Source organism: Hyperolius riggenbachi, chromosome 4 (genome assembly GCF_040937935.1).
Source record: "Hyperolius riggenbachi isolate aHypRig1 chromosome 4, aHypRig1.pri, whole genome shotgun sequence".
Lineage (NCBI taxonomy): Eukaryota > Metazoa > Chordata > Amphibia > Anura > Hyperoliidae > Hyperolius > Hyperolius riggenbachi.
The window spans coordinates 331,393,603-331,420,735 of record NC_090649.1 but is presented as its reverse complement, the minus strand read 5'-3'; the positions used below and the strand labels follow the sequence as shown (position 1 = coordinate 331,420,735).

At 42.4% G+C, this 27,133-nt stretch overlaps 1 protein-coding gene across 1 annotated transcript in view; it reads left to right on the top strand.

The window, feature by feature from the left end:
* The window catches only part of QPCT (glutaminyl-peptide cyclotransferase), a 45,252-nt gene that overhangs the window by 2,904 nt on the left and 15,215 nt on the right, over positions 1-27,133 (top strand). The window contains exons 2-5 of the mRNA XM_068231817.1: positions 14,548-14,694; positions 21,068-21,349; positions 23,372-23,551; positions 25,873-25,972. Of these exons, the coding sequence (XP_068087918.1) occupies positions 14,548-14,694; positions 21,068-21,349; positions 23,372-23,551; positions 25,873-25,972 (709 nt within the window). The remainder of the gene's footprint in view (positions 1-14,547; positions 14,695-21,067; positions 21,350-23,371; positions 23,552-25,872; positions 25,973-27,133) is intronic.

The following is a 27,133-nucleotide window of genomic DNA, read 5'->3' as shown; positions in this document are numbered from 1 at the left end:
TGCCGGCCGGAACGGGTAATATATGCAGGGAGGGGGGGTCGGCGGCAGCAGCAGCAGTTCCACAGATTGTGATCTGTTTCAGGCTGAAATCGATTCACAATCTGTTTGCAGTAAAGGTGGCCATATGATCCCTCTCTGATCAGATACGATCAGAGAGGGATCTATCTGTTGGTCGAATCTGATGGCAAATCGACCAGTGTATGGCCACCTTTAGTGACACTAGCAAGCATCCCAGAAGCCCCTACATCTAAGGCATCTCTTACACTGTTTCCAACTAAAGCTAAATATAGCCAGCTGTCTTGACCAGTAACTTTAAATGGTGGTCTCACCGTCTATTCATGAGGCTGCTGAGGCTAAAAAAAGACAGGCTATGGCTTGATTTTTCCATGAGAAAGTCGATGTTTGCATATTTAGAACCCCACTTCCCCAAGTTTGTGGACTAATGGGCTCTAATATAGCATAGGAAAAGGACATGCAGTTGTGGAAAATACAGTGCTACTTTTACTTAGCTGTATGGAACCTTAGATAAAGTGTTCTAAACCTTTTCCAGTAATGTTGGTCTCTTTCTTTTGCTTACCTTTTGTTTCAGCAATGTTGCCATATTGGATATACAGATATACTGAATTATTGTTTTTGTGTAGTAAATTACTGTATCTGTTGTGTTCAGAGTTTTTCCAATATATTCTGTGTAGCAAAAAAGTGAAAAGTGATAATTTGTAAAAGATTTGTTGTTTGATTTTAGAAGATATGACATGAGTTTCACTTAACAGTGGTAAGATATTCTCCAGATAATCCATAAACCTTATTCAAATAAATGTACTATTGATCTATCTATGTGAGTACAGGGTCTCTGGAATGGTACAGTAAGAAATGAAGAAGTTGATAAATATAAATGGTGGTGTTTTTTTTTTTGGGGGGGGGGGGGAAGATGCTTCAGAGGTCAGGAAATATCAAGGAAGAATTGATAGCCCACTATAGTGTAGTATTATTTTACCTAAATAGTAAAAATTAGTGTACAGCTATACTCCCTAGTGTAGGTTACCAATAGGCAACCACTTTTTACACAGTAGGTGAACTGAAATACGCCCCCTCGGGGGATGTTACATAGTTACTTGAAAAAGACATACGTCCATCGAGTTCAACCGGAGACAACCATACTCAAGAAAACGCCTCTCTTTAGTGCTATATAATATATGGTATTCCTACAATCTGCCAATTATAAAATATGTAGAAAAAATAAAATAAATAAAATCAGATACTGACAAAAGTATGGGAGCAGCAAAACAAGGGAAGCAACCCCACATTAGGTTATCAAAGCTAAATCCCAACGGGAATTCAGACCTTTAGGAATTCTCGTGTCTAACCTAAAGATCCATAGAGCCTCACGACTGGTAAGTCGTTTAGACAAATCCCCACCCCTCTGGGCTGGGAAATCCCCTTCTATCCATGAAAGGAGAAAGAAGACATGTCGCCACTATGTACCTGGCGAAAATGCTTTGCCACATTCGAAATATTTGTACTAAGCCACCCTAGGCCGCAGTAATGTTCCCCAATTCTAGCACGTAGAGGTCTCGTAGTGCACCCCACATACTGTAGGGAACATTCAGTACACGTTATAAGATATATCACATTCGACGTTCCACAATTAATAAATTGTTTAATGGGGAACCTGCGCCCGTTCGAAGTTGATGTGGCCTCCCGTGTTCGCATATGTACACCACAGTAGCGACATGTCCTCACTCCACATCCATATGACCCGGATAAGCTAAGCCAGGTAGAAGAACTGGGCTTAGATTCGTAAAGGCTGGGTGATAGAGATTGAGCCAAGGTAGGAGCCCGCCTGTTAGCAAAACGTACTCCTTGCTGTACAATAACACGTAAATCTTCGTCCCCCTTTAACACAGGAAGATACTTCCTAAGAATGGATACGATCTTATTGAATTCCACACTATAAGTTGTAACAAAAGTGGGCCTAGAGTGTACAGTATCTCCCCCACTGATTGTTGCCAATAAATGGTCCCTGCTCTTTGTACTGTTCATTACAGATCAAGATAGCTTAGAACAAGATAAAATGTTGGTTTATAATTAGACTTTCATTATATCTTCCTCATTTTTTTTGTTTACAATTGATAAAGCTACATATTTGTAAACACTTCCATTGTTGAGTGGCCTTTTTCCTCTGCTCTAAAGCCTTGTACCCACAAGCTACACAAGTTTTGGGATTCGATTCCTCAGGCAACAGTGACTGTATGCATCTGTACAGATGAGTGCCGATTCTGTTGCTAAGGAGAGGTGTAGAGGGACGACGAAGCAGCATATAATGGAGTGGGAGGACTAAAGAGAAGAGCAATAGTCTTAGCGATTGCACTTGGGTGAGTTGATCTGGCAGGCAGGATCGCTCGCCGAAGCACTGGGGCCCACCATACACATGGTATATATATATATATATATATATATATATATATATATATATATATATATATGATCTTCTCAAAAAAATTTGCATATTTAAGCTTTATGGAGATGAAGATTTAATTTTTCAGCACGACCTGGCACCTGCTCACAGTGCCAAAACCACTGGTAAATGGTTTACTGACCATGGTATTACTGTGCTCAATTGGCCTGCCAACTCTCCTGACCTGAACCCCATAGAGAATCTGTGGGATATTGTGAAGAGAAAGTTGAGAGACGCAAGACCCATCACTCTGGATGATCTTAAGGTCGCTATCGAAGCATCCTGGGCCTCCATAACACCTGGGCAGTGCCACAGGCTGATTGCCTCCATGCCACGCCGCATTGAAGCAGTCATTTCTGCAAAAGGATTCCCGACCAAGTATTGAGTGCATAACTGAACATAATTATTAATTATTTGAAGGTTGACTTTTTTTGTTTTAAAAAACACTTTTCTTTTATTGGTCGGATGAAATATGCTAATTTTTTGAGATATGAATTTCATGAGCTGTTGGAATAGGAATTTCAAAAGAAGACTCGGACTTAAATTCAGAATTTTCTGTGACTGTAATATCATCATTGACTACATATGAGTGAAGCTCCACCAGAGCTGCAAAGGTAGTCAGCACAACAGCAATGCCTACTGAAGTGGGCAACACCTCAGAAGGACTTGGGGGGCAGGAGACATCTCCTACAAGTTCTGCTCCCTTTGGGAGGAACTCAGAGACCTCCAGAACATCAAACAAGACCTCCGGAACATCATTTTCCAAGTTTTCTAAGAAGGATTCTGTACTATCCATGTTACAGGGCAAAACTGGAACTTTATTTTGTGGACAGGGCAGATGTCCCAGGGAAGGTTCCACCATAAACTGAGACTGAATTTCATCATCATGAGCGGAACATACAGGGATATTTACTGGAACACACACTAACTCCCTAACTTTAATCTCGCTGCACTCAGAATTCTGCGTAGCAGTCAAACTAGCTTGCAACTCCAAAACTGCAGAAAAACAGGTGAGTATAGTGGCAATACCTAGACGAGCCTCTAGGGACACTGCAGGAGACTCTAAACAAGGCCATCTTAACTCATCCAGAGTACAGGGTGCAGAATCAGCATTTTCCTCAGAACAAGAAAGGGACTCACAAATGTCAGTGTGAGTGGAGATCATGTTTTCATTCATGGTACAGGGCAGATTCAGAGAAGGCTTCTCTGGGCAAAGCAAAGAGGCCTCAGCATCTGATTTGCAAAACCGAAGCGCTGTCTCACTCTTAGATTCGGCTAACCATGTCAAATCCGAGGAGTCAGAACGCAAAACTTGCGAATCAAAAATCGCTTGAGGTTGTGAAACTGACGCTTCCATAGCGCAAACCTCCGCGATCTGCGTAGCAGACTGTAAGGTGTTCAGGACAGAAACACTGAAGCAACTGTCACCAGGCAACGGGCCCTTACAGGTGTGAACAGGGTGAGACAAAGACTCATTTGCAGTAAAAATAGTGACAACATCAGGAAAAACTTTATTAGACATATTAATTCTACTTTTGATGCTGCATAATTTAGGAATTTTCCCCATAGCAGGATCACAGACGGAAGATCTTAAAGATCTGTCTCTAAATGACAAGGGATCCCACACATCCTTGAGAAAACTGGCACATCCATGCCGATCACAATCTGCAGGAACATCCGAGAAACAGGCATCAGATCGCACAGATTCAAACTGCACGCAGTCAGGAGAGAATCCTCCAGGATTCGCACAGGAATCAACCACAGTGGCACACCCACTTATTTCAGATTGCACAATGTCACGACTCACATGCTTTACCCCAGAAAGGCAGGAACAATCATCCAACAACGATGTCTCTTTATTGGAATCAATTGATTAATGTGTGTGTGCAACTCATCCAAAATCGTCTGCCACACACACATCACTGGATCCACAAAACACCTGTCACACTCATCGGAATCAATCAAAAGGTACACAGAATCGAGACATTCATTCAAGACATCTTCGCTTTTTGTGATGTAAAAATCGCAAAAGGCTTTCCAATCAAAATCAAATTCCTCCATCAAGGCCCATAAGGCAAATGGAGGTTCAAACAAGCTAGTATCTAAGTAGCTTTCATACGGGTTAGGGTCAGGTACATGCATAGACTTTCTTACTCCTTTAATATAGAAAATAATTCTGCCTATTAAAGGATCCACAAAAGCTTTGGATTGGGGTAACAAACCCGGAGACTGAACAACATCATTGTAAACATAAATAAGGAGTGTTTTATTCAGATGCTTGCATCTTTTAGTTTTTCCCTTTTTTGCAACTTTGCATGTCTGCTGTTTAAAACCTGAAGTGGCAACCGACACATTGAACTGATTGTCATACTGAAAGGTTTTGCATGGAAGGGAAAGATCAGCTGACTTATCAGCAGCTACACATTCAATCAGAGCAGGTGGTAAGCCAGGCAGTTTAAACCAGTGAGAGAATATCACTGCAAGAAACTGATACAGATTATCATTCCAAGAATTGTTTTTTAGCACATCATACGCCCAGGTGAACAAATCGCCTTTTAAGAGCACATAGGCAAACTGAAGAGCCGACGTAGACGGATCAGTAATCTGAAAGGTGGGATTTAGGCAAAACCTCACACATTCAGAGAGAAATTCCGCTTTGGTCTCTGAGTTTAGCCTTTTAAAGCTCTTAAAGACACAAGACCCATACTCGACAAAATTGTACAAATCAGAAATTCCCTCTACACTGGGAATTTTGGTTGGGCTGGTCATACTGTAACGATTGTGGAATTCTCTCCGTGATCAGCGCACAAGACGTGCGCTGACACTGCGGAAATCCTCCAGAAGCGTATAATTTGCGGGAACCCAGCAAAAGGTGCAATGCACCTGTAGAGGGAAAGTCCTGTTGACAGGGGGAGCTGTGGAGTGCAGAGGAACAGCTCCTCTGCCCTGCCACACACGCCAGACAGGAATTGCACGAAGGGAAGAAACGCAGGCAAGATAGCCCTGAAAGAGAGAGATCAAAGCGATAGAGGGTATGCGTGTTCACCAAACTAGTCGCCACCCTGTGACGATGAACACACAACAGGAAGACAAAGCGAGAAGGCAATCGCCGGAGATGGCGATTGCTAACAGCGACACAAGACCGAATAAGCACAAATAAGGAATGTATGTTTGTCCACCAATCTAGCCGCCAACCTGCGACGGCAGACACACAACAGGAGAAACCAAGTGAGAACGCAATCGCAAGAGAAGCGATTGCGGAAGAGAATGAGCACAGGGACAGATTGTATGTGTGTGCACCAAACTAGTCGCCAACCCGCGACGGTGCATACACAACAGCAGATATGAAGTAGGAACGCAATCGCGAGAGAGGCGATTGCCAGAGGTGACACAAGGCTACAGCAAGGCAGAGCACGAGAGTAGCAAAGGCACAGCAAAACATACAATGAGAAGATAAGGAAAATAACAAACGCTAGCTAAACGCGAACACCGCACTCATTCGCAACAGTGCACGCGTTTATGCGCCGTCTCTGCGTGATAAGCACAACAGAGACAAGCACGCCTAACTAACCACCGACAGACAAACATGAAACAGAGGACGCGAGCGCTTGCTAACGGTTACCTCACCGAGCCTCCAGCAAGCGTTCGTAGCAGACAAGACAGACACACGAAAACATGAACAAGCGAGAGATAGGATCCACAGCACTAGCGAAAGAGGCTAGTGCGATCCAGGAAGACAGAACAGAAGGATCCACAGCACTAGCGCAAGAGGCTAGTGCGATCCAAGTACAGCAAGAGAGTAGCAGACCAGAAGGATCCACAGCACTAGCGCAAGAGGCTAGTGCGATCCAGGAAGACAGAGCAGAAGGATCCACAGCACTAGCGCAAGAGGCTAGTGCGATCCAAGTACAGCAAGAGAGTAGCAGATCAGAAGGATCCACAGCACTAGCGCAAGAGGCTAGTGCGATCCAGGAAGGCAGATCAGAAGGGGCTACCAGCAACAACCGCTGTTCCGGTTAGCACCCAGACACACAGAACGATTTCCTGTCAACCACCGCTGGGACAGGACAATCGCAACAGACAAACAAACAGATATGCAATCCTAACTGCACTAGAGAAACTGCCTAGTGCAGTTCCAGGAATTACTCTAAGCTAATCTTCAACAAAGAGCAAGGCTGACACTCCAGGCGAGTGTTACACAGGAACTAACCCTTATGACCAGCACAGGACTCTGGGAAACATAGTTCTTTATACTGCCAGTCATCAAAGGAGGCAGGTAGGGGATTTGCATAACGAGTGTATGCAAATTCCTCAGCAGCAGAACAGACCAGAAACTTGTAATGGAAAAACAGGTCTCTCTTGCAGAGACCTGCAGCCCACAGACTAGAGGAATGGTCAAACAGCTGTCTGCCAGTGCATCCAGCTGAGCGGATCATTACAGTTGTATGCCAAAATCATCAATATTAAAACAATAAAAGGCTTGAACTACTTCAGTTGTGTGTATTTGAATCTAAGATATATAAAAGTCTAATGTGTATCAGTACATTACAGAAAATAATGAACTTTATCACAATATGCTAATTTTTTTAGAAGATCCTGTACATATATATATATATATATATATATATATATATATATATATATATATATTCTTGGCAGAGGCTGCCCCAACTGGGTGCCTCGGCTGAGGCCCAACTGGCATGTATTCAAATGTTTACCATCTAGTTTTTCAGTGTTAAGTACGTAAATTAAAACTTTTCTTGAAAAGAATCAATCTCCAGGCCAGCACTATACATTGCAATAATTCTTGTAAAAAACTATTATCAGTTTTTATGTGCAGGTAAAACATCTCAAAAAGTAGTTTGTGGGCCTCAGGAATCAAATGGTACTGTGGGGAGTTCTTGTGGCACAGGGGGTCATCACACCTCTAAACTTCCAGTCTATACACATTCCCAATCAGAACTCAACCATCTGTGGATGCTTTATCCAGTGCTTGTATTTATTTCCATAATACACAGCGGTTACACAGCACAAAGAACCAGCTGGTGCATGATCTTTTTGCAGTCCAAGTACACCATGAGTGAGGTACTGGTAGTATTTAAATACTGGCCACAAAAGGCCACATCATTAAAAGTCAGTAAAGTTGCCATGCACAGATATTGCAGAGCAATGATACTATTAGTTACGCCAACTATGTAGCACACGTTGTGCATTTAGCTTTCTCAGGATAACCTGCATTACACCTCATCCGTAACACACGTTACTCTAACAATGTGTGTGTTACCTAGCTAATACCTAGCAGTGTTCTCCCCAGGCTCCACCCGGCTAGTTTTGGTGAGCACCCGGCTGTCATCGGCTCACCTCCTTCTCTGCTGTAAGCAGAGAAGCACTGGTCCTGCATTCTGTCATCTTGCCCAACCCGGCTACTTTTTCTTGCCACCACATTTTCATGCCACCCGGCTGGAAAAAAATTCTGGGGAGAACACTGCCTAGGTAACGTGGGTCATGCTTATTGCGCATGCGCACTATGTTGTCGCCATTAGTAACAATAAAATTTCCATGTGTTCCCTGCGCATTGCGACATTACTGATCTTTAATGAATGGGTGAAGCCACATAATTCATTCCTTTTTGGCAAAATTATCACATTCAATTGTCCTCTGTTTTACTTAAAGAGGAACTGTCATGAAAATCTTAAAATTTAAAACATATACAAATAAGGCATATGCTTCTTCCAGAGTAAAATGTGCCATACATTACTTTCCTCCTATGTTGCTGTCACTTACAGTAGGTAGTAGAAATCTGACATTACCGACAGGTTTTGGGTTAGTCCATCTCTTCATGGGGGATGCTCACCATGGCCATCTTTATAAAGACAATCCCTGAAAAAGATTTATACACTGATGCTGGACAGGCTCCCTGTTCACCGTACACTTCTTTGGCAGTTGGACGGAGCAACTGCTATTCACTAAATGCTTTTAAAAATAAAGAAACCCCTGAGTCCCCCCCATGAGAAAATAGGCTACTCCAAAATCTGTCATAAGGTCAGATTTCTACTACTTACTGTAAGTGACAGCAACATAGGAGAAAAGTAATTTATGGCTCATTTTACTTTGGAAGAAACGTACTTCTTATTTGTATATGTTTATATGTATTTTACATTTTAAGATTTGCGCGACAGAGGTCCTTTAAGGAATATTGCACTTTACAATACCATGATGGTTGTGGGTGATCATAACTGAAAGCCTATTTTTGGGAAATATGTAACATTTAATCAGTGAGAAGAAAAGACTATACCCACTTCCCTACGAAGGATCTCTTTGGACTGTGAGCCTACACTTCTCCTCTTCCAAGTCACTTGTGTCTGTTTTTGGAAGTGGAGCCTGCAGCAAGTCCATCCAACGTTGTCCAGACTTAGCTCTAACCCCGTCGGTTCAAACTGTTCCATAGAGCTGAATACCAGAACTAACAAGATAAGTGGGTCACCTTGGATGTGAAACCCTGGGAACCTCACTGCAAGGACAGTTGCACTGATGTCACAATGACCCTGGAAGAGTAGTCATTGCCACTCTCACTCAAAAGGGCTCGGTCAGGTGCGCGGTGGTAGCAGTGCTCGATTTGCGGATGGCGAAGAATTACCAGTCAGTTTCCCCCCATGTTTAATGTGTAACCCCTGGGCTCGTAGTGAGTGTGGAAGTGGAACTTAAGCCCACCTGTCCTCTGGCACTCCTCTTCCAGTGTCCCATGTCTTCTCTCCATCATTTCTGGGCACATGTGCCCTGTAATCTGACAGCGCCTACGAGGACATGCACCTGCCACCGAGTCGTGGGGTACAGGCGCTCCTGGCGGCAATGGACAGAGGACACGGACCACTGGAGGAGGTGAGCCAAAGGACAGATGGGCTTAAACACCACTTCCACACCCACCACAGGCCTTGGAGGTAAACATTATACTTGGGGGGAGACCTGGGGGCTCTGCAGGTCGAATCTGGTGGCTATTTGCCATTGTATGGGCATCTTAACCCATTAGAGCAAACATTTCCTATCCTTTGAAAAATAAAGTTTGCACTACCTTTCGTCGTCTAATGAGTCACAAGAAGAGCACTGCAAACCACCACACTGTTTATCTCCCGCAACAGTTATTTCTCTGCCTATTTGTTGTTGTTGTTTTTTGGTGAACCCCCCCCCCCCCCATATATACATATATAGCTAAAAATAAAAACTATTACTATTTCTTTTGCGTTTACAAAAAATCTGCTCAAAGAACAGCAAGACATATATGTTTATATATGATTGCAGAGTCTAACTTCATAAAACTCAAGGTAATAATGAGGCCATGCTATGTTTCCCAAGGCATATCTTAGTGTAAATCATTTTGTGCTGCTCCATGAGCACACGACTGAAATTATTCTTGGTTGAACAGCTGCACATTGCAACAGACAGCATAACAACTGTATTTCTGTAAAGCATCTCAAGTATTAGATGTGTAGAATAAAATTAGTCAACAGCTATAACCATTTGCTGACAGGTGTTTAGCATAATGTCGGCCCCTAAAACCCAAATGCAGTCAAGAATTTTCAATAGTGTGGAAAAGAGTTAGAACTCTGATGAACTTTTATTGCTGTTTTCCTATATGAGTGAATATTCATGTTTCTGTCCTCACAGCAAATGCTCTACATTTCTCCAACAGAGACAGCAATATTAAGACATTTTTGGTGAGTCGGGAGCAGTAAAAATCTTGGCCTGGATACCCTGAGTTCACATTAGACTTACAAAGTACTGTAGATTTAGAGTGTAGTAAAAAGTAATCCTCATATTTAGATATATTACATTGCCACACAAATAAAAAGCGTAGTGTTTTAAAAAGAGGATTGACAATATGCTGAACAGGAAGTGCTTGTTCCTGTATCAAGCCTAGAGCAAGGGAGGAGGAAGTGTCTTGCAGCTGCATTTTCAAAGGTAAGAGATTTCCAATATGCAGATCTGAGAGGGTAAACCTTTGCTTGAGGTTTCAGGGTCACACTGCTCCAGTCTTGAATCATAATATAACATGGGGAATTTAAGTTTCAACTGTAAAAGCAGTTATCAGGAAGACCTGTATGTTGGTTTGGTAAATTTCCATTTAAATACCTCCCAAAAAAAGGCACAAGATTTTAAGGGGCAGAATCCTGTGGAGACAAATCTTATATTTATATCACCCATTCTCCCTCTCTTTTCTGAGCTTCTCCACTGCTGGCTTTAATGATGACAGGCTGCTCCTTCATACTGGCAATAGATTCCTTTTAGATATGTCTTCCAGCACTTCCTTTTAGCCACAGGGAAGTTCTGAAAGGTTAGACTGTAGCAGTTTGTCATGGCCTTTCCAGAACTATTATAACCCCTGGCTGATGGCTTTGCTTTTTCAAGAGATAACATAGTAAAGTTGAAGGCACAGAGGTATGACTGGGTGGTGCCAAAACCTCTCCATTAACCTAACATTATTAAAGCGGACCTAAACTCAGAAGTCCTCTTTGCTCTAAAAAAAGCACAACAGCATAATAACCTTTAAACAAAAACATTTCTTTGTTACAGTTGATATGTCAAAGATGATGTGTAGCACTTCCTCTTAACAATCAATAGTTTGACGTGCCAGGCCAAGATCCAGCAGCACTCCGGATCACACTGCTTGAGGTAGAGAAACAGCCGGCACCATCCAGTTCAGTAATGCTCTTTTATTGAAGTAAAAACATCTCAGCAAATAACAGCGACGTTTTGAGGTCAACACCTCTTTATCAAGCTCATGCTGAAAGTGTATCACATAGAAATCATTCAAACACGAGTTTATATACTAGGCATGATTATGCAGCAACCAATCACATAATGCTAAGTGTCCCCCCAATCATAATAGTCCATAAGTTGCCGGACCTGATGGGGAACTTAAAGGCTGCAGCCTCATAGGTACATAGGTGCTCATAGGTACCTCATAGGTGCTGCCCGTCAATCACCACCACCTTCTCCTATCCATCCGCCCACAGTGGACCTGACAGGGAACTAGGTGGGGTAGACGCCAGTGTGTTTGCGCTCATGCGGGCGGCTAAAATAGTCGCCCTGTGTCACATGTTGATAGGCGGGGCAGCGCCTATCAACGTGTGACGCAGGGCGGCTATTCTAGCCACCCGCGTCACCATCTGCCCGTCTGGACGCATAGTGTCCGCGCATGAGCGCGAACACACTGGCATCTACCCCACCTAGTTCCCTGTCAGGTCCGCTATGGGCGGATGGATAGGAGAAGGTGGTGTTGATTGACGGGCAGCAGGGGCCGCAGCGGTTAACCAAGGTGGGTGTCTGAGGATGGGAGGGACTGCATTTGAATGTACCTATGAGGCAGCAGCCTTTAAGTTCCCCATCAGGTCCGGCAACTCACGGACTATTATGATTGGGGGCAAGCTTAGCATTATGTGATTGGTTGCTGCATAATCATGCCTAGTATATAAACTCGTGTTTGAATGATTTATATGTGATACACTTTCAGCATGAGCTTGATAAAGAGGTGTTGACCCCGAAATGTCGCTGTTATTTGCTGAGATGTTTTCTCTACTTCTCTACTTCATGCTTTGTTACAGTTGATACAAATTCTAAAATAAATCTGTGCTATTTCTACTTCCTGGTTCATGGAAGCAGACATATTGGTAACAGCTTGCGCTTTCCAATGAGTTTCAAGGTAAACAAAGGTGGCAAAAGTATAAAACAAGATAAAATCTTTAAAACATGGAAGTGACGGGGGTGGGCCCTTCTCCACTCCAAAGGACACGATCAAGGGACGTGTTGAGTTATAACACAAAATTACTTTATTGATACACTCCACAAAGTATTGCAACGCGTTTTCACGGGCGTGACCCCGCTTCATCAGGCAGTGAAAATAGGAGTATAAAGCTGTGGGTCAGAGACAATCTAGTTTTAGACAAGGTGCATGACAAAACAGTAAAGTAAAAATACAAGTAGATGATGGTATTACAAATGATAGATAAGACAAGTGGTTTTGTACAAATATATTCTAATATATAATTGTATTATATTCATGGTAAGACTTCATATTTTTTAGGTGGATACTCCTAAAAGTTAATATAGGTGGTGTGGATACAAAATTAGGGGGTGATGCTGTAGGAGAGATTGTTATGGTGGGAAAATATTTAGGTTGCTTATGAGATATAGTTAGGCTGCTAGTGGATGTTTAATAATATACAAGAGAAGGTGGTAACCAAAGTAAGGTGTGTAGTGAATAGTATAAACGGGGGGGGGGGGGGGGGGAGCAAACAGAACAATCTATAGGAAAAACATATTATTCGTAGTAAAAGAGTAAAAAAAACTCACCAAATGTTGTCTTAGTCTAAGAAGAGCACCTCTGTGCTTGTGGCTTGGTGGAATGGCGCTTTAAATACAAGTAGGGTGGCTGATTAGCCAATCAGGAAGGTGTAGTGTTGCTTGCCTGTGTGTTGCGTCCCTTATGATGTCACACACATGCTCAGTTGAACGGGGATGATAGCGGTGGCCATCTTTGATGTGGGTAAAAATGCTGACCCCGCTGACCCTAATACTAGTTCACCATCTTTAATAAACAAAAAGCCCTTTTCATCCACCAGCATTTTTACCCACATCAAAGATAGGTTTTTTTTGTAGGATTTCCATAAGGCCCCTTTTCCATTTGCATTGGAATTCCACATAGTATTACCCTATTTTACCGCAGGGTAACGCAATGGCAATGCAAAGCAATGAAGCCTAGCGAACTTACCGTGTCATGCTGATCGGCCGCCGGGCTGCTCCAAAGTCAACAGTGCGTTACAGTGCACTGGTGGCGGAAGTAATGTAAGTCTATAGGCAATGCACACATTTGAAATAAGTTGGCATGCGCGAAATGACAGGAATATAACAGGAATACCTGGGAATTGCAGTGACGTACTTCCTGCCAGGCACTATGCATATGACCCTGACTGTGCACTCTGCTGCAGGGTCATATGAATGACATTTTGTGCATTGCAATGCGGTGGGGGTGGAACATACAGGCCAGATGTAAAACCAGCCTAAATGGTAATGAAGAAATGTTTTCTCCTATTTCCACTGGGTGAATTTTTTGCCACACAAATTTGCCACACAAATTCGCATCCAGAAAAAAAACTGACAACCATGTTACTATTTTTTTGGATGTCGCATACAGAAAAATTGCATTTTTGCATACGTGATACTGTAAATAGTAACAATAAGACTTCCTTCTTTGTAAAAACCGTACAAATTCACACGTAAAAATCACATACCTGTGTATGCTATTTTGCAGTTGCGTGGAAATTGTGCACCTGCATGGTTCATGGTTCCAGTAGAAACGTATCCTAAAGGTCAAAAGAAAACCACTGTGTCCCTGCATCCCCTGTCCCTGTATCCGTGCTGTGAGCATTCTGAGCATGTTCAGCTGGCTCTGACAGCTCTGCGTGTGCGCGCGCAGTTCGGTCTGCTCGGGGGCTCCTGTGGTTGCCAGGGAAACAGGGATGCAGTGCGGAGAGCAGGCGAGAAGAAGCGGTGGCTCTCGCGCACGTTATGTAAAAAAAATTGTTCTAGTGCCCGTTCATTTAACGGGCTTAATGTCTAGCAATAATAATAAACTTCTATCTTGCTGCAGGAGTGATTAGCTGCACAGGTCAAGAGGCCTTGTTACTGATTTCCAACAATTAATAAAATATTGCTACCCTCACCTCTGTTATGTACTGGCATATTAACATTAATCCAGGAAAGCCTTGAGTTTATTAGGGGAAAAAAAATAGTTCACTGTGGATACCTGCATGAGACTAAAATCGCACAACTGTTAATTTATTAACCTTTCTGCAATCCCCACTGTCGGTATGATAGGTAAGGGCTGCAATCTTTTACCACCTAGAAGCACAATTTTTTTTTTCATTTTTTTTTCAGTGCAGGTTTATTTAATCATTTGCGACCTCCCAATTAGAGATGTCTTCAAAATCATGAGATGCTTTAAGACTCATTAGTAGATTAGGCTCCAAATGTTTCATATGTTTCTGTATGATAATTAAGTATATCTGTGACATCGCTTTTCCTTTTTTTGAGTGCAGAGTTCTCATCGTCCAGTTGTTTTGCGTACATCTGATGTCCGGAATGTTCTGACTAAGACAAATGTTTCAGAAATGTGGAAGATGGATCTAAAACCCATTCTTGTTGAAAGGTTTTCTGGGTCACCAGGGAATTATGCTGTGCGCCAGGTGAGTTGTGTTCTTTTGAAAGGGATCCCCAAAACAGCATTTTGCTTTTTTTATTAACATGTCTTGTATCAATGCCATAGGAATATGTTTTTGTCCTTCAAAGGGACTCTAATGCCTTTTTTGATAGTTTTTAATACTACTAATAAATGTACGATACTTGTTATTTTTTTTACTTATGAATTACATGTGGATATTTCACATCTATTATTTGCAATCAGTGCATGAAGTTCCTGAGCCAAAAATTTAACAATATCATCTTTAGTTTGTGTTATGCAGCTCTAAAATCAGGATGTACAGACTTGTTTTGTTAGTTACCCAGGATTACAAGACTCTGTCTTAAAGCACTAGAGAGCTGGAGCGACTTAGGGCATGCTTAGTAGACCACCCTCAAGTGTTAGGGAGTCTTGCCAAAAGACACCTAACTGGTTAAGTACTGGCTCCTGAGTACCACAGCCCAGGTATTCTTCAGCACTGGAGGTTGGTTTGAGATAAACCCTCAGAAGAAAAGTATTTCCTAAAATGCAGATTGGTACCAGTCTCCTTGAAACCTAAATGCACGGAATAACCTTACTTACTAGTTGGCACGGAATTACCTTACTTCCCATGGGGAAGTTGGCTGAGATGAGCCATAATTTTGACCATGGTAAAAGTGGCTGATTCATAAAACATGGAACAAAAATTCCAAAACTAAAAACTTCCTAAACTTTTAAAAAATGAGGGTAATCAGGAGGGTTCAGTGGAGCATTATGCTATTTTTTTAGACAAAAATAGAGGTGCACAGAATGAACAAACACACAGCGTTTTTATTGGGGGCTGTAACGGTTGGGTGTTATAACTCAGACGTCTGATTATTAGGTGATCTGCAGTATCACCAATAATGCAGACGCTATGCCAGATTATTAGGTGATCTGCAGAATCACCAATAATGCTAGTATAGCTGACAGAGACTGTGTGAGTAGTGCATAGTGCAACCGTAACTTTAATAGTTTTGTGAGACCTTACCAGAGGAGGTACTATCAGTACACTGACTGTTATAGGTTTGTTCAAACCTTCCCAGAGGGGCTGGAGGAGGTACTAACAGAGAGAGTACAGGAAAGGGTATAGCTGGTCTCTACCAGAGGAGCTGGTACGAGACCAATGGCTATCAGACAGATAGTAACACAGACCTATTCCAAAGGCTGGAAAGGTTTACTAGGATAATGCAGCAAAAGGCAGATTAGTCCTTACCGGGGCAGCTGGCAAGGGACTAGTTAAAACAAGTAGCGAGAGTAGCAAACTAGACCTTTCCAGAGGAGCTGGAAAGGTATAGCAGGTGACTGGGATAGTTTTGACTAAACCTTCCCAGAGGGAAGTCACTAGGTAACTCCGCACCAGTGGAGCTGGTGGGAATACGAGACCTCACCAGTGGCAAGGGCCCACTGGTGAGTAGAGTGGTCAGACAGGCAGGGTTCGGCAACAGAGAAACTAATAGCAGTACAGAATCGTGAGACAGAAGAGTAACAGTATTCAGGCAGAGGTTCAGCAACTAATCACATGGGCAGAAGCACAGAATCGTAAAGCAGAAGGAAGGTCAGAGTCTAGCCAGAGTCAGTACACAGAATATCAGCATGAATACAATAAATGAGCTAACTATAGATAGATGTATATCGCAAACACTGCATATACATCTATCATCAACAGGAACCTCACTAGGTCTGAGCGCTAACACGTAAGTATTCACGACAGCAGACAAAGACCGAATGACAAGTGAAGACTTATGAGGAAGAGGGAGACTCTCAGCCACTCTTACCTCGGATTTCCGCCAATCCGAGCGGCGAGAGTCATCCCTGACGTCAGCTGACCGGCAGGTCAGCCGACGCGCCTTCTGCTAGCATAAAGGTTCTGTCTCCGCGCGCGCGAGACAGACCTCCTGTGAGTCAGAGAACCGACCGTTCCCGGCGTGCCAGACATCGAGGGAACGGAGAATGCTTGCGAGCCAGGGAAGGAAGCGGCTGCAGACACCCCCTGCGTGTCGGCAGCCGCTGAGCTACTAGTTGTTACAGGGGCAATCGGAAGGTACCATGTCACCTTCTCTAGTCATTGAGACTTTAGTTAGTGGACTCTTCAGTGATGTGGTGATTTGGTATTCAGTCACAAGAAGTGTCAATGATAAGGAGAAACCCAAACCTTGATAGAATAAAAATGGTATTATTGCAAATTACAATATACCGGATATTTAGGGAGCTGTCTCCCTAGGTACTTAATTTACATCATTAGGTGGCATAGCCTGTTAGATTTATCACAGTATGTTCTTTAACTTGATTTAAAGTCAACTTTCTCTGGCTTCCAGACTTGGCATAACACAGTAGAAAGGCTGCTCTAGTATACCTATGTTAGCTTTTTATTGCTTTAACTTTAAATGTGATATGTGATGCAAAACAAAAATGTGCCTTCTTAAAACAGAAGGAATTTGCGATAATTCAGGTTGGAGTGAGCATATGATGTCTCCCACGATGCATCACTGCTGAATATGCAAACTATCCTTTGTTTTCCCTGTAAGCTAGCCACACCTCCAGAACGACTGGAATGCAATGATGTATTAGCTTGTTAATTGTACAGAGCCACAATAATCCAACCTGCATACAGACTGTTTTGGATTGGTTGATCCTCATCAGTGCATGGCATGAATTAATGTGGCTCTATGGAGTAGGACTTGAAACACCCAGAGTTACAGACTATCCAGCAAGCTTATGGTGAACCAGAACTTCTTGGAGTGTGTGTGTTGCTGGCGGCGATCGGGGGGGTCAGACTAGTGTCGGGGGACTTGGGCAACATAGTTAGCTAGCCTAGTGCTAGCTAACAAAAAACCCTTTAATTAAAAAAATCCCTTCCGTGGACGCAGCCACTTAAACTGCGTACCGCCAGGGAGGTTAAGTACCAGCGATCTCTGCCTCCTTAAGGACCAGAGACCACTAGTACTAGAAATGGCAGATTAGCGATGAATTGCTGCACATACCCGCCGCAATTGTTGTCACCGCCTCACGTCGGGAACTGAGCCATCCACTCTAAGATGGCAGAGTTCCTGTGAGCCGGTCAGGAGCTGCTTTCATTGGCCATTAAGCCACTGGGAGTTGCTTACATTGAAAGACAGGGTCAGGAGCCAATGAAATCACAGGGCTCTGCCGTCATAGAGACAGGCAGAGTGAGTAAGCTGCGGCGAGAGACACAGGGAATAAGCGTCGAGATCCGCGGAAGCGGCGGAAACGGCGGATGCGAGCAGCGGCGGCTGATTGAAATCTACGCCCTGCCAGCCAGGTAACCACCAAAACAGGGCGTAGATTTCAATCACCTCGGTCCTAAAGTAGTTAAAGCAGAAGATATTTGCGATAAGGTCATTTGTAGCCCCTTACACAAGAAGTTCTGGTTCACCATGAGCTTAGTGGGTAGTCGGTAACTCTATGATATGTGATAAGCAGGCATTTAGAGGTACCTGCATAACTTGCGCTATACAAATGTTTGGATTATTATTAACTGGTGTCTGCGTGGGTTTCCTCTGCGCACTTTGGTTTCCTCCACATCCCAGAAACATACAGATAAGTTATTCACTTGAGGACTGCAGTGTTAAACCCCCCTAAAGACCAGGTTATTTTTTCCTAAGCAGGCCACTGCAGCCTTAAGGCCACGCTGCAGAGCCGTACATGTCAGCACACAAGTGATTCCCCCCCTTTTCTCCCCACCAACAGAGCTCTCTGATCGCTCCCCAGATTTATTTTTTTTAATTATGTGATGACATTCCATGTTGTTTAATTATTTTTTTTTGTGATATATAATTAAATCAAAATTTTGATTATTTAAAATAATAAATAAATAAATAACACAGATGAACCAAATAAAAGGAACTGGAGGTGAGAGACACACGGAAGCTGACATATTTATTTCCTTTTAAACAATACCAGTTTCCTGGCTATCCTGATCATCTTTCTGGTCAGTGGTGTCTGAATCACACACCTGAAACAAGCATGCAGCTAATCTTCTCAGATTGTTGTCAAAACCATCTGATCTGTATGCTTGTTCAGGGTCTGTGAATAAAAGTATTAAATGCAGAAGATCAGCAGGACAGCCAGGCAATGTGCATTGTTTACCAGGAAATGTCTTTCACCTTGGGTTCCCTTTAATAACTAGGGAGGCAGAATTGGGTCCTTTTTTTAAATACATTAATGATGAGTGACTGTAGTGTATAGTATTGCCCCAGAATGTATGGGGATATAATTAACAACTATAATAACTGTAACGTAAGGCCTGGTAGATCCCCTGCTTTCTTAATCAGTGCCGATCTCTTCTGCAGTCTTGACCTTATATGGTGCATCCCTGCTCAGTCGAAGGATGACCAATACATCGTCCCAACACACAGTTACACTCAGACTTTTAAGAACGCAAGATATCAAAACTGATATGATAGAAAGCAGAGGTACCACCTGAACTCACTAGATAGAAACACAGGCAATAATAAATAGGCAGTTCAGGTTTTTACATGTTAATCAGTTCACCATCAACTAGGGAATGAGCAAGGCGTAGTCCAGACAAGCCAGGGGTCATACACAGAGAATCCAATCTAACGTCAATACTAAGGCATAATCCAAAGAGTAGTCGAGTACAGACAATAGGATGGTCCAGGCAGCAATTAAAGGGTAAACCAGTTTCAGTCAATAGGTTGGTCCATGCACCAATCAAAGGGTAAACCAGGTTCAGGCAGTAGTTCGATCCAGGCAGAAATCAAAGCGTAAATCAGGTTCAGGCTAGGTCACAACAATAATCAGGCAGATATCAAACCCAGCAGCTGGTATCAGTATCTAATGCTATCACAGGGCAACTAGTGACTGTCAGAGCAGAGTATTTTTACCAGCAAATCAGAAGTAGACACAAAACTCACCAACCAGTGAGGCGTTCCCATCACCAGTGAGCACCAGAGCACAGTCACTTCCTCAATTTGCAACCCGGCAACAATAGGAGACGCATGCATGTGCACACACAGGGACATCGGTGTGTGTGCACATCCTCACTGTGTGCGACTCGTGGCTGACCCTGAGAAGTGACAGTTCCATCGCTGGAACACAGAAGAGGTGAGATCATGACATGTAAACTTTGGTCATAATGGCCAATGCCTGAGCGAAGTTTAGAGTGCAAAACACAAAAGAATCAAATGCTCACTCCCGGCCAGCAATCTACCATTTTATATAGTCTACAGACAGCATGTCAGCCAAAGTGTAATGGTATACAACCGTGTCTGTAGTACCAAATCTAGCAGGAATTGCATATATTCAGCAAAAAACAGGTGAGAGGCTCGGTCAGACATAATCATAGACATATGTCACCATCAGGGGGCACCACATGCAGGTATACCTCTCAATACCCCCCACCCTAACCACTAACCCGCATTTGCGTACTGGAAGCTGCAAAAAAAGAAATTTAAAAACACAAACACTGGTGCACATGACAGAAGGGGGCCCCGGGCTCTGCCACCCCAGCACAGGTGAGCTCCAGTACTCCCACCACCAGGGGATTCACCCACACTGCCTCTGTCTAAATGCTGAAAGCAAAACACAAGATAAGCAAATGCCAACCAATCAATTGTAATGGTATACACCCAGTTTGGTACTACAGGCACGGGTGTATACCATTACACTTGATTGGCTGACAGGCTGTCTGTAGACTATATAAAATGGCAGATTGCTGGTTGGGGGTGAGCATTTGCTTCTCTTGTGTTAGAATATTATTCATTGGAATACTGAACTTGGACAACTCTAACTCTTATGTTAAAATATTCTCACACATAAACACACATTATGACATGAAAAATAATTTAAAAATGTTTCAGAAAATAGATGTTAATTTTAAGCATCAGTTTCAGTTTTTGCAAAAAGAAAAAAAATGTATAAGTATGACAAACTGAAATTCAATCTTAAATTGATTTTGAAAAAAGTCGATTGCCATGTAGTGAAAATTAGACTAACATAACCAGACTTTTGACATCAGTCTGGATTTAGTTTATTTTCAGTTTGCATTGAGTTTACTATCTGCAGAATAAGTTATGGCGCTTAATGATGTAAGTTTAGTTTATTATTCAGTAGTATAGATGAAACATAAAAGTGAATACAGCAGGATGCTGAAAGCCCATGTACACTAGCCTTATACTTACATTTTCTTGTAAATAACAATGTAATAACATATAGGGCTTGTAATTATGTTTCAAACTAACATTTACAAAATGGTTATGTGCATGCATTCAGACAGAATGGTGAGACAAAATGAAAGGGCCTCAGTGATGATGTATGTCATAAAAGACATTAAATAAATGTGTTTGGTTCTCTAACTTGCTGCTATTCTACATCAACAGCATATAAAGAATAGACTCCAAAGACTTAAGGCCGGTTGGCTTATAGAAGAAGATTCCTTTCAAAACCCAACCCCCTTTGGATATGTAATGTTCTCCAATGTTATTGCTACATTAAATCCCTCTGCCAAGCGCCATTTGGTCCTTGCTTGCCATTACGATTCCAAATACTTCATTCCTCAGTGGGACGGCAGAATATTCATTGGAGCCACCGATTCTGCTGTTCCTTGTGCCATGTTGTTAGAGCTAGCTCGGGCACTGGATGATCGTCTTCAGCAGTTAAAGGTATGTGTTTGCATAACACATCAAGTGCTTTACATGCAATTTTTTTTGTTCTGATAATATAGAGGAAGGATATACACAGTATATGCTTCTTATGAATATATTTATATTATCTGTGTATGATTCTTCATTAAAGGAAACCTAAAACAAACAAACAAAAAAAGCTGGTTTAACTTACCTGGGGCTTCTACCGGCCCCCTACAGCCGAACTGTGCCTGTGCCGGGACAAACCAATCCTCTGGCCCCCCGCAGCAACCCACTTGCATTTCTGGTGACTTGGCAAGTCGGTGGCCACTGCGCCTGTGTGGCCCTGGACGCATGCATCTTTCGATCATGCTCCCATAGCCGGGAGCGTCTTGTTCATGCGCAGTAAGAGAAAACTCTTGTACTGTACATGCGCAGGACACTCCCGTCGCCGGGAGTATGATCGAGGATGCGTGCGGCTAGTGCCACACAGGCGCAGTGATCATCGACTGGCCGAGTCGCCAGGAACAAAAGTGGGTCGCTGCGGGGGATCGGTTTGCCCCTGCGTGGACACAGGTCAGCTGCAGGGGGCTGGTAGAAGCAAGCAGGTAAGTTAAACTGGCGTTTTGGTTTTCTTTTTTGCTTTAGGTTTCTTTTAAACCAAAGTGATCATAGTCACTTTAGCTAATTAAATTTACTCTGAAAGGATGAGTTTAGGTATGCTATTTGTTGAACTTGAGCATATTTTTTTATTGTCCTGACATTCTTTTGACTTGATTCAGCCTTTTGGAAAACAGATCACATATGAGTTGTAGCTGCGTATGCTTGAAGCCTTTCCAAATAATTAACACTTCCCACGGTGGCAATGTCGGACCTGGTGCTGAAAGGTTTAGGGGAAGCTCATCCTCAGCTCATGCTAGTGGGGGAGGGAATAAATACTCCCATGCATGTGGAGGTAGGTCCTGGCCCTTTTTTCATCTGTAAACTTCTGTGTATACTGGGAAGTAAAGTTATTCTGTATACTTCTCACTTATTCATTGTCATTTGTACAGCTCTATTTTTTTTTTTGTTCCAGTCTTCTTTTGTTTTTGTCTTCTTTACCTCCAAAATCTTGATTAATAAGCCACATGACGCACCTGACCTCTAGTGGGCAGTAGGTGACAAGTAGTGTGTGACAGGCATGATTTCACTTTGTCCCTGGTGGTAGTGGGCTGGATTGGCAGCCATAACTTATCCTTCCACCACACTCCTCCAAAGTACCACCTTTTTTCCTGCCACAAGTGGAGAGCTTCCTCTAACTGCATCACATCCTCACAAGTGTGTGACTGTGCTTTGCAATCACACAGCAGTTCTTATCAATTAAAAAAGAGAAGCAAGGAGAAAGATCATCCACCAACAGTGTGCCCTCAGGAAAAAGAGTGCAGCATAACTTCTGTTGGGCACCCCAGGCACACAGCAAGTATGCCTGTACCTAGCAGGGATGCCTGTACCTAGAAACAGCTATGATGTTGCCATGGCTAAGTGAACTTATTTTTAAACGTTCAACATTGTTGGTGAATCATTGCTAATTGCAGACTGAAAAGGAAAAATCTTAATTTCTGATAATGTTAACTTAGTAAATATTGTATTATTGATACTGTGTATAATTTTTAACAAAAGTTGATTTCCCTTTGTCAAAAGTCCTAGTAGACATGGAAGCTAAAAGCAACAAGCAAGGACATACATAGCCTTTTTGATATACTGTCAATATCTTCAGTTATAATTTATTTTACCCTGTTTATACTGTAGATTATTTTTTTACCCATACAGAATAGTTTTAATAAGGGCATCTGTGTTTATAAGCGTTTGTTTCCTGACCTGTACATATGAGTCTGTGCAAGCTGTCAAATCTGGGAGCACATAAATACTTATATGACCATGCTTAACTTGCTGTTATATCCTAATAGAATAATAGGGTTGTGCTTTATTAAATCTTCCCAAGAAAGATTCCCTAGGAAATCAAACTGTTAATGTTTTATTGAACATGTCATCTAATAATTTTAGAAATATTCTTCTTTCCAGAAGAGAAATTCCAACACAAAGCCAGACCTTTCTCTTAAATTGATATTCTTTGATGGCGAAGAAGCATTTTACCAGTGGACGGAATATGATTCACTCTATGGTTCTCGACATCTAGCACAGAAGATGGAAAACACTCCCCATCCACCTGGTTCTGAATACACAAATCAACTGCATGCTATGGTATGTATGATGTATTTTATTTTTATCCTCTAGTATCAGGCATGCTTGAAAACATCACGTGTAACATGTAAAGAACAGTCTTTGTATTCCTTCTAAATTTATCCTACAAAAGGAAAGAATGTGTCTTTTGTCAGAATGCATTATTCAGTTGTGATGGCATTGACATAAATGTTTGATGGCATAATAAAACATCCAGACAGTAAAATGTTTTTTGCAAATAACTGTGCATAAAAATAATTTTTGAATAATAGTGACAGTCACGCTTTTAGCGTATCTCCAGTACTTCCTTGCGTAACTACAGGTGAGATTGCCGTGTATGCATGGTAATATTACTAAGGATTGATGAATAAACCCCTTTGAGTGTCTTGCTGGCTTCACTTACTACTCATAATCCTAAAGTGGCCTGATGATGTCAATATCAAGTCTATGTTGGAATTGTAAAACCTGCTCCTGTTTAAACCTACCATCATTCTGCATAATAAAGCTGCTATTGATCAGGCATCTGTCTGATGGTAGTGTGACTGCCATTAGTTTTGACCAAATTCAATTTGTGGAAGTGTAATTACAGCGCACCAGTGCAAAATTAAAAGATGTTATTGAAACAAAAAAATATCTTGGAAGATGTTCAGCTCTACCATAAGCTTAGGAGTAGAAAAAGATGTTATGACCTTGGTGCTCCCTTCTACAGTTTAGAGAAGTCTTGGCAGAAGTACCCTTCCCAAAACAGTTGTGACTGTTCCTCTAAAGTGGAAAGAAATCCAAAAGGAACTGAGCACTACAGAATATTTTGTTGAATAAATCTTCTTAATTTAGCATGCCAGGATGGGGGGGGGGGGGGGGCATCATTACTTACCTAGGGGGTGCTGCTCCTCTGGTCCCTTTGTATGGGAACGCGCCATCTTCTCCATCCAACCAGCCGCAACACTTTGCACCTTCCCAGCAGTGTTGTGTGTGGGCCTAAATGCATGCTGGGAGGTGTAGTCTTTTGAATGTGAGTGCAGGGATGTACTCACATCCATGGACTACTCCCGGCATGCATTTGTGGATGCTGCACCGAGCCAGGTGGAGAAGATGGTGCATCACATACAGAGGGGGCAACCAGACAAGCAGCACCCCATAGGTAAGTTATGATGCTCCCCCCACTATCCCGTTCCCCAGAGGCACATTCAATGAAGAACCTCCCTTATAGGGATGTTCATTTAAAAAAACAATTCTGTGGTGCTCGGTTGCCTTGAAATGAAAGTAAAAATAGCTATAAACAGTTTTCTTGTCAAAGGTCTAGAGAATGGTAAATTCTTAGAATGCTTCGATGTCTCTCTGCTAGCAGAGGATATAGAAACTGAAAGCAGAAATTTGTTATGTCTGTTATTGTCTCACACTGTTCCCTTTTGACAAGCGGCCATAAATACACATTACAGCAGTACTAATTAGTAGCAAAGAAATGTAACAAATAAGAAATAAAAAATGTGCTAAAATAAATTGGCCTTGGACACTTGCAAGCTTCTAAATAAATTGGCTGCTAAAGGGTTAAATGACAGCCTTTTGATTGATGAGTCTGTGAACCAGGACCTTGAGGATAGCTTGAAACAATATTTTGAAACTAAAGAGGGATAAGTGAACTCCTTTGTTACAGTCTGGGAAGCACAAAAATGTGTTATTGGAGGAAAATTGATAGGAATAGCTAGCAAGAGGAAAAAGGAATCACAGGCTCTGCTTAGGTTTTCTTGTACTGCACCTGTGCAGGACGCTCCCTGCAATGTGAGTGGGAGTGAGGATGCGCACAGCCATAGCGCGGTGGCTGCAGTGGGTAACCAGAGGATCCTTGAGTACCGGCGTGGGGACAGGACATCTGCAGGAGGCCGGTAGAAGCCCAGGTAAGTGAAACTTTTTTTTAACCCTTAAAGAACTAATTTAAGCCATAGGGAAACATGGACATTACCTTGCCCATCAGTTGTCCTTTCAGTTATAATTGACAGCAACTGATATTTGTCAGTTCTGACAAAATCTTGTCAGAGCTGGATGGAATTGTTGTAAGAAGAAAATGGTGAGCTAAGAGACAGCCCAGTAATATCTGGGTTGTCCCTTATCCGTGCCGCCAGAGACTCTTTTGAAAGGGTAAAAAGCAGGAGAAAGGGGGCAAGGGGCAACCTTGCCAAGCGTCATTTGAGATTGCAAAATAATTATGAGGGTCTGTACAAAACATAAAAAATTGTTAAACTGCAACAATAGCTTGCTGGGTTAGAACGTCCCATATCCCTGTTGTAAAATGTAGAGAATTTGGTTACTATTAATGTCTACATGTTGTTTGCTTCCTTTTATAGGATCTATTAGTTCTACTTGATCTCATTGGAGCTCCAGATCCTGTTTTTCCAAACTACTTTCAAAACACGTTTCGATGGTTTAACCGTCTTCAAGCTATTGGTAAGGTTTTTATTCTATGAAGTGTCAAGTGAAATGTTCATTGTTACTGCATTTCGCAGTTGGAGCCTTCTCATCTCTTGTAGAAGGAGGAGGAGCCGTGGGTTTAATAAAAGTAGACTATGATCATTAACAGTACCAGTAATTTTCTGTTCATACAGACTGAATAGATAAGGTTCCTGTATTAGAAACACTTCACCCAGTGCCATATGGGAGCCTATGTTGTGATAAATGAGGAGAAAGTTTTCATACTGACCAGATTCTGGCCATCAGCAGAAATTTTGGTTCCCTCAGCCACTCCATCTCTATTTGAACGTCCTGCTTTCTGGATCCCAGACAAGTACAACCTAAAGCTGGCCACATCCTGCTATATTAAACAATCTTTTTAAATGCTTGCTTTTTAACCTCTCTGCATATACATTTTGGCATACGCTTAAAATCATGAATTATCTCCTTTGGTGTTTTTTTTATCATTCATGACAGCTTTTCATATACTGGTAGAATGTTCCTCATGCTTCACATATGGACTAAGTAAAGACACCTCTACTAGCTTCTGAACTCAGATGTAAGGACTGATTAAGAGCAAGGAAAGTCCCCCCTAGCTCTGTTTACCACAGCATTTTTTTTTACCAAAAAGGGTGTTTATTGAGCATATAAAAGGTTATAACATACATCATAAGGACAGGTAGTAGTATATGCCTGCTCCCCCCTGTTTCTCCAAAGTTTTTAGTCTCTGATATCCTTTACCCTTCATACTCTGGGTGTGGTCTATTACTCATAGAATGAAGAGATAGATTCATCCGGCACAACATCTGAAGGTTTAAGCAGTGACTGCTTTTTATTGTGTCTGTGTTGCTGGTTGTACAAACAAGTCCATAAACATTGCACATGTACAGATGAAAAAACATACCCTATGGATACTTGCTGTGGGGCAGTGTGGGAGCAGCGGTCCGCCTGACAGCTGTTTCGCTCAGATGAGCTTCCTCTGAGGCTCCGTGCGCGGTGGGCGATCGATATTTACAATCTTAAATAGTCCGGGCATATGCTCCGGCTTCCGCGTACCTCACGCCGCTAAAAACGTCACTTCCTTTCCTCTGTAGCATCCTATGCGCATGCGTCAATAAATCCGCCTGACGCATGCTAAACGCTTGTGCGCATGCGTAC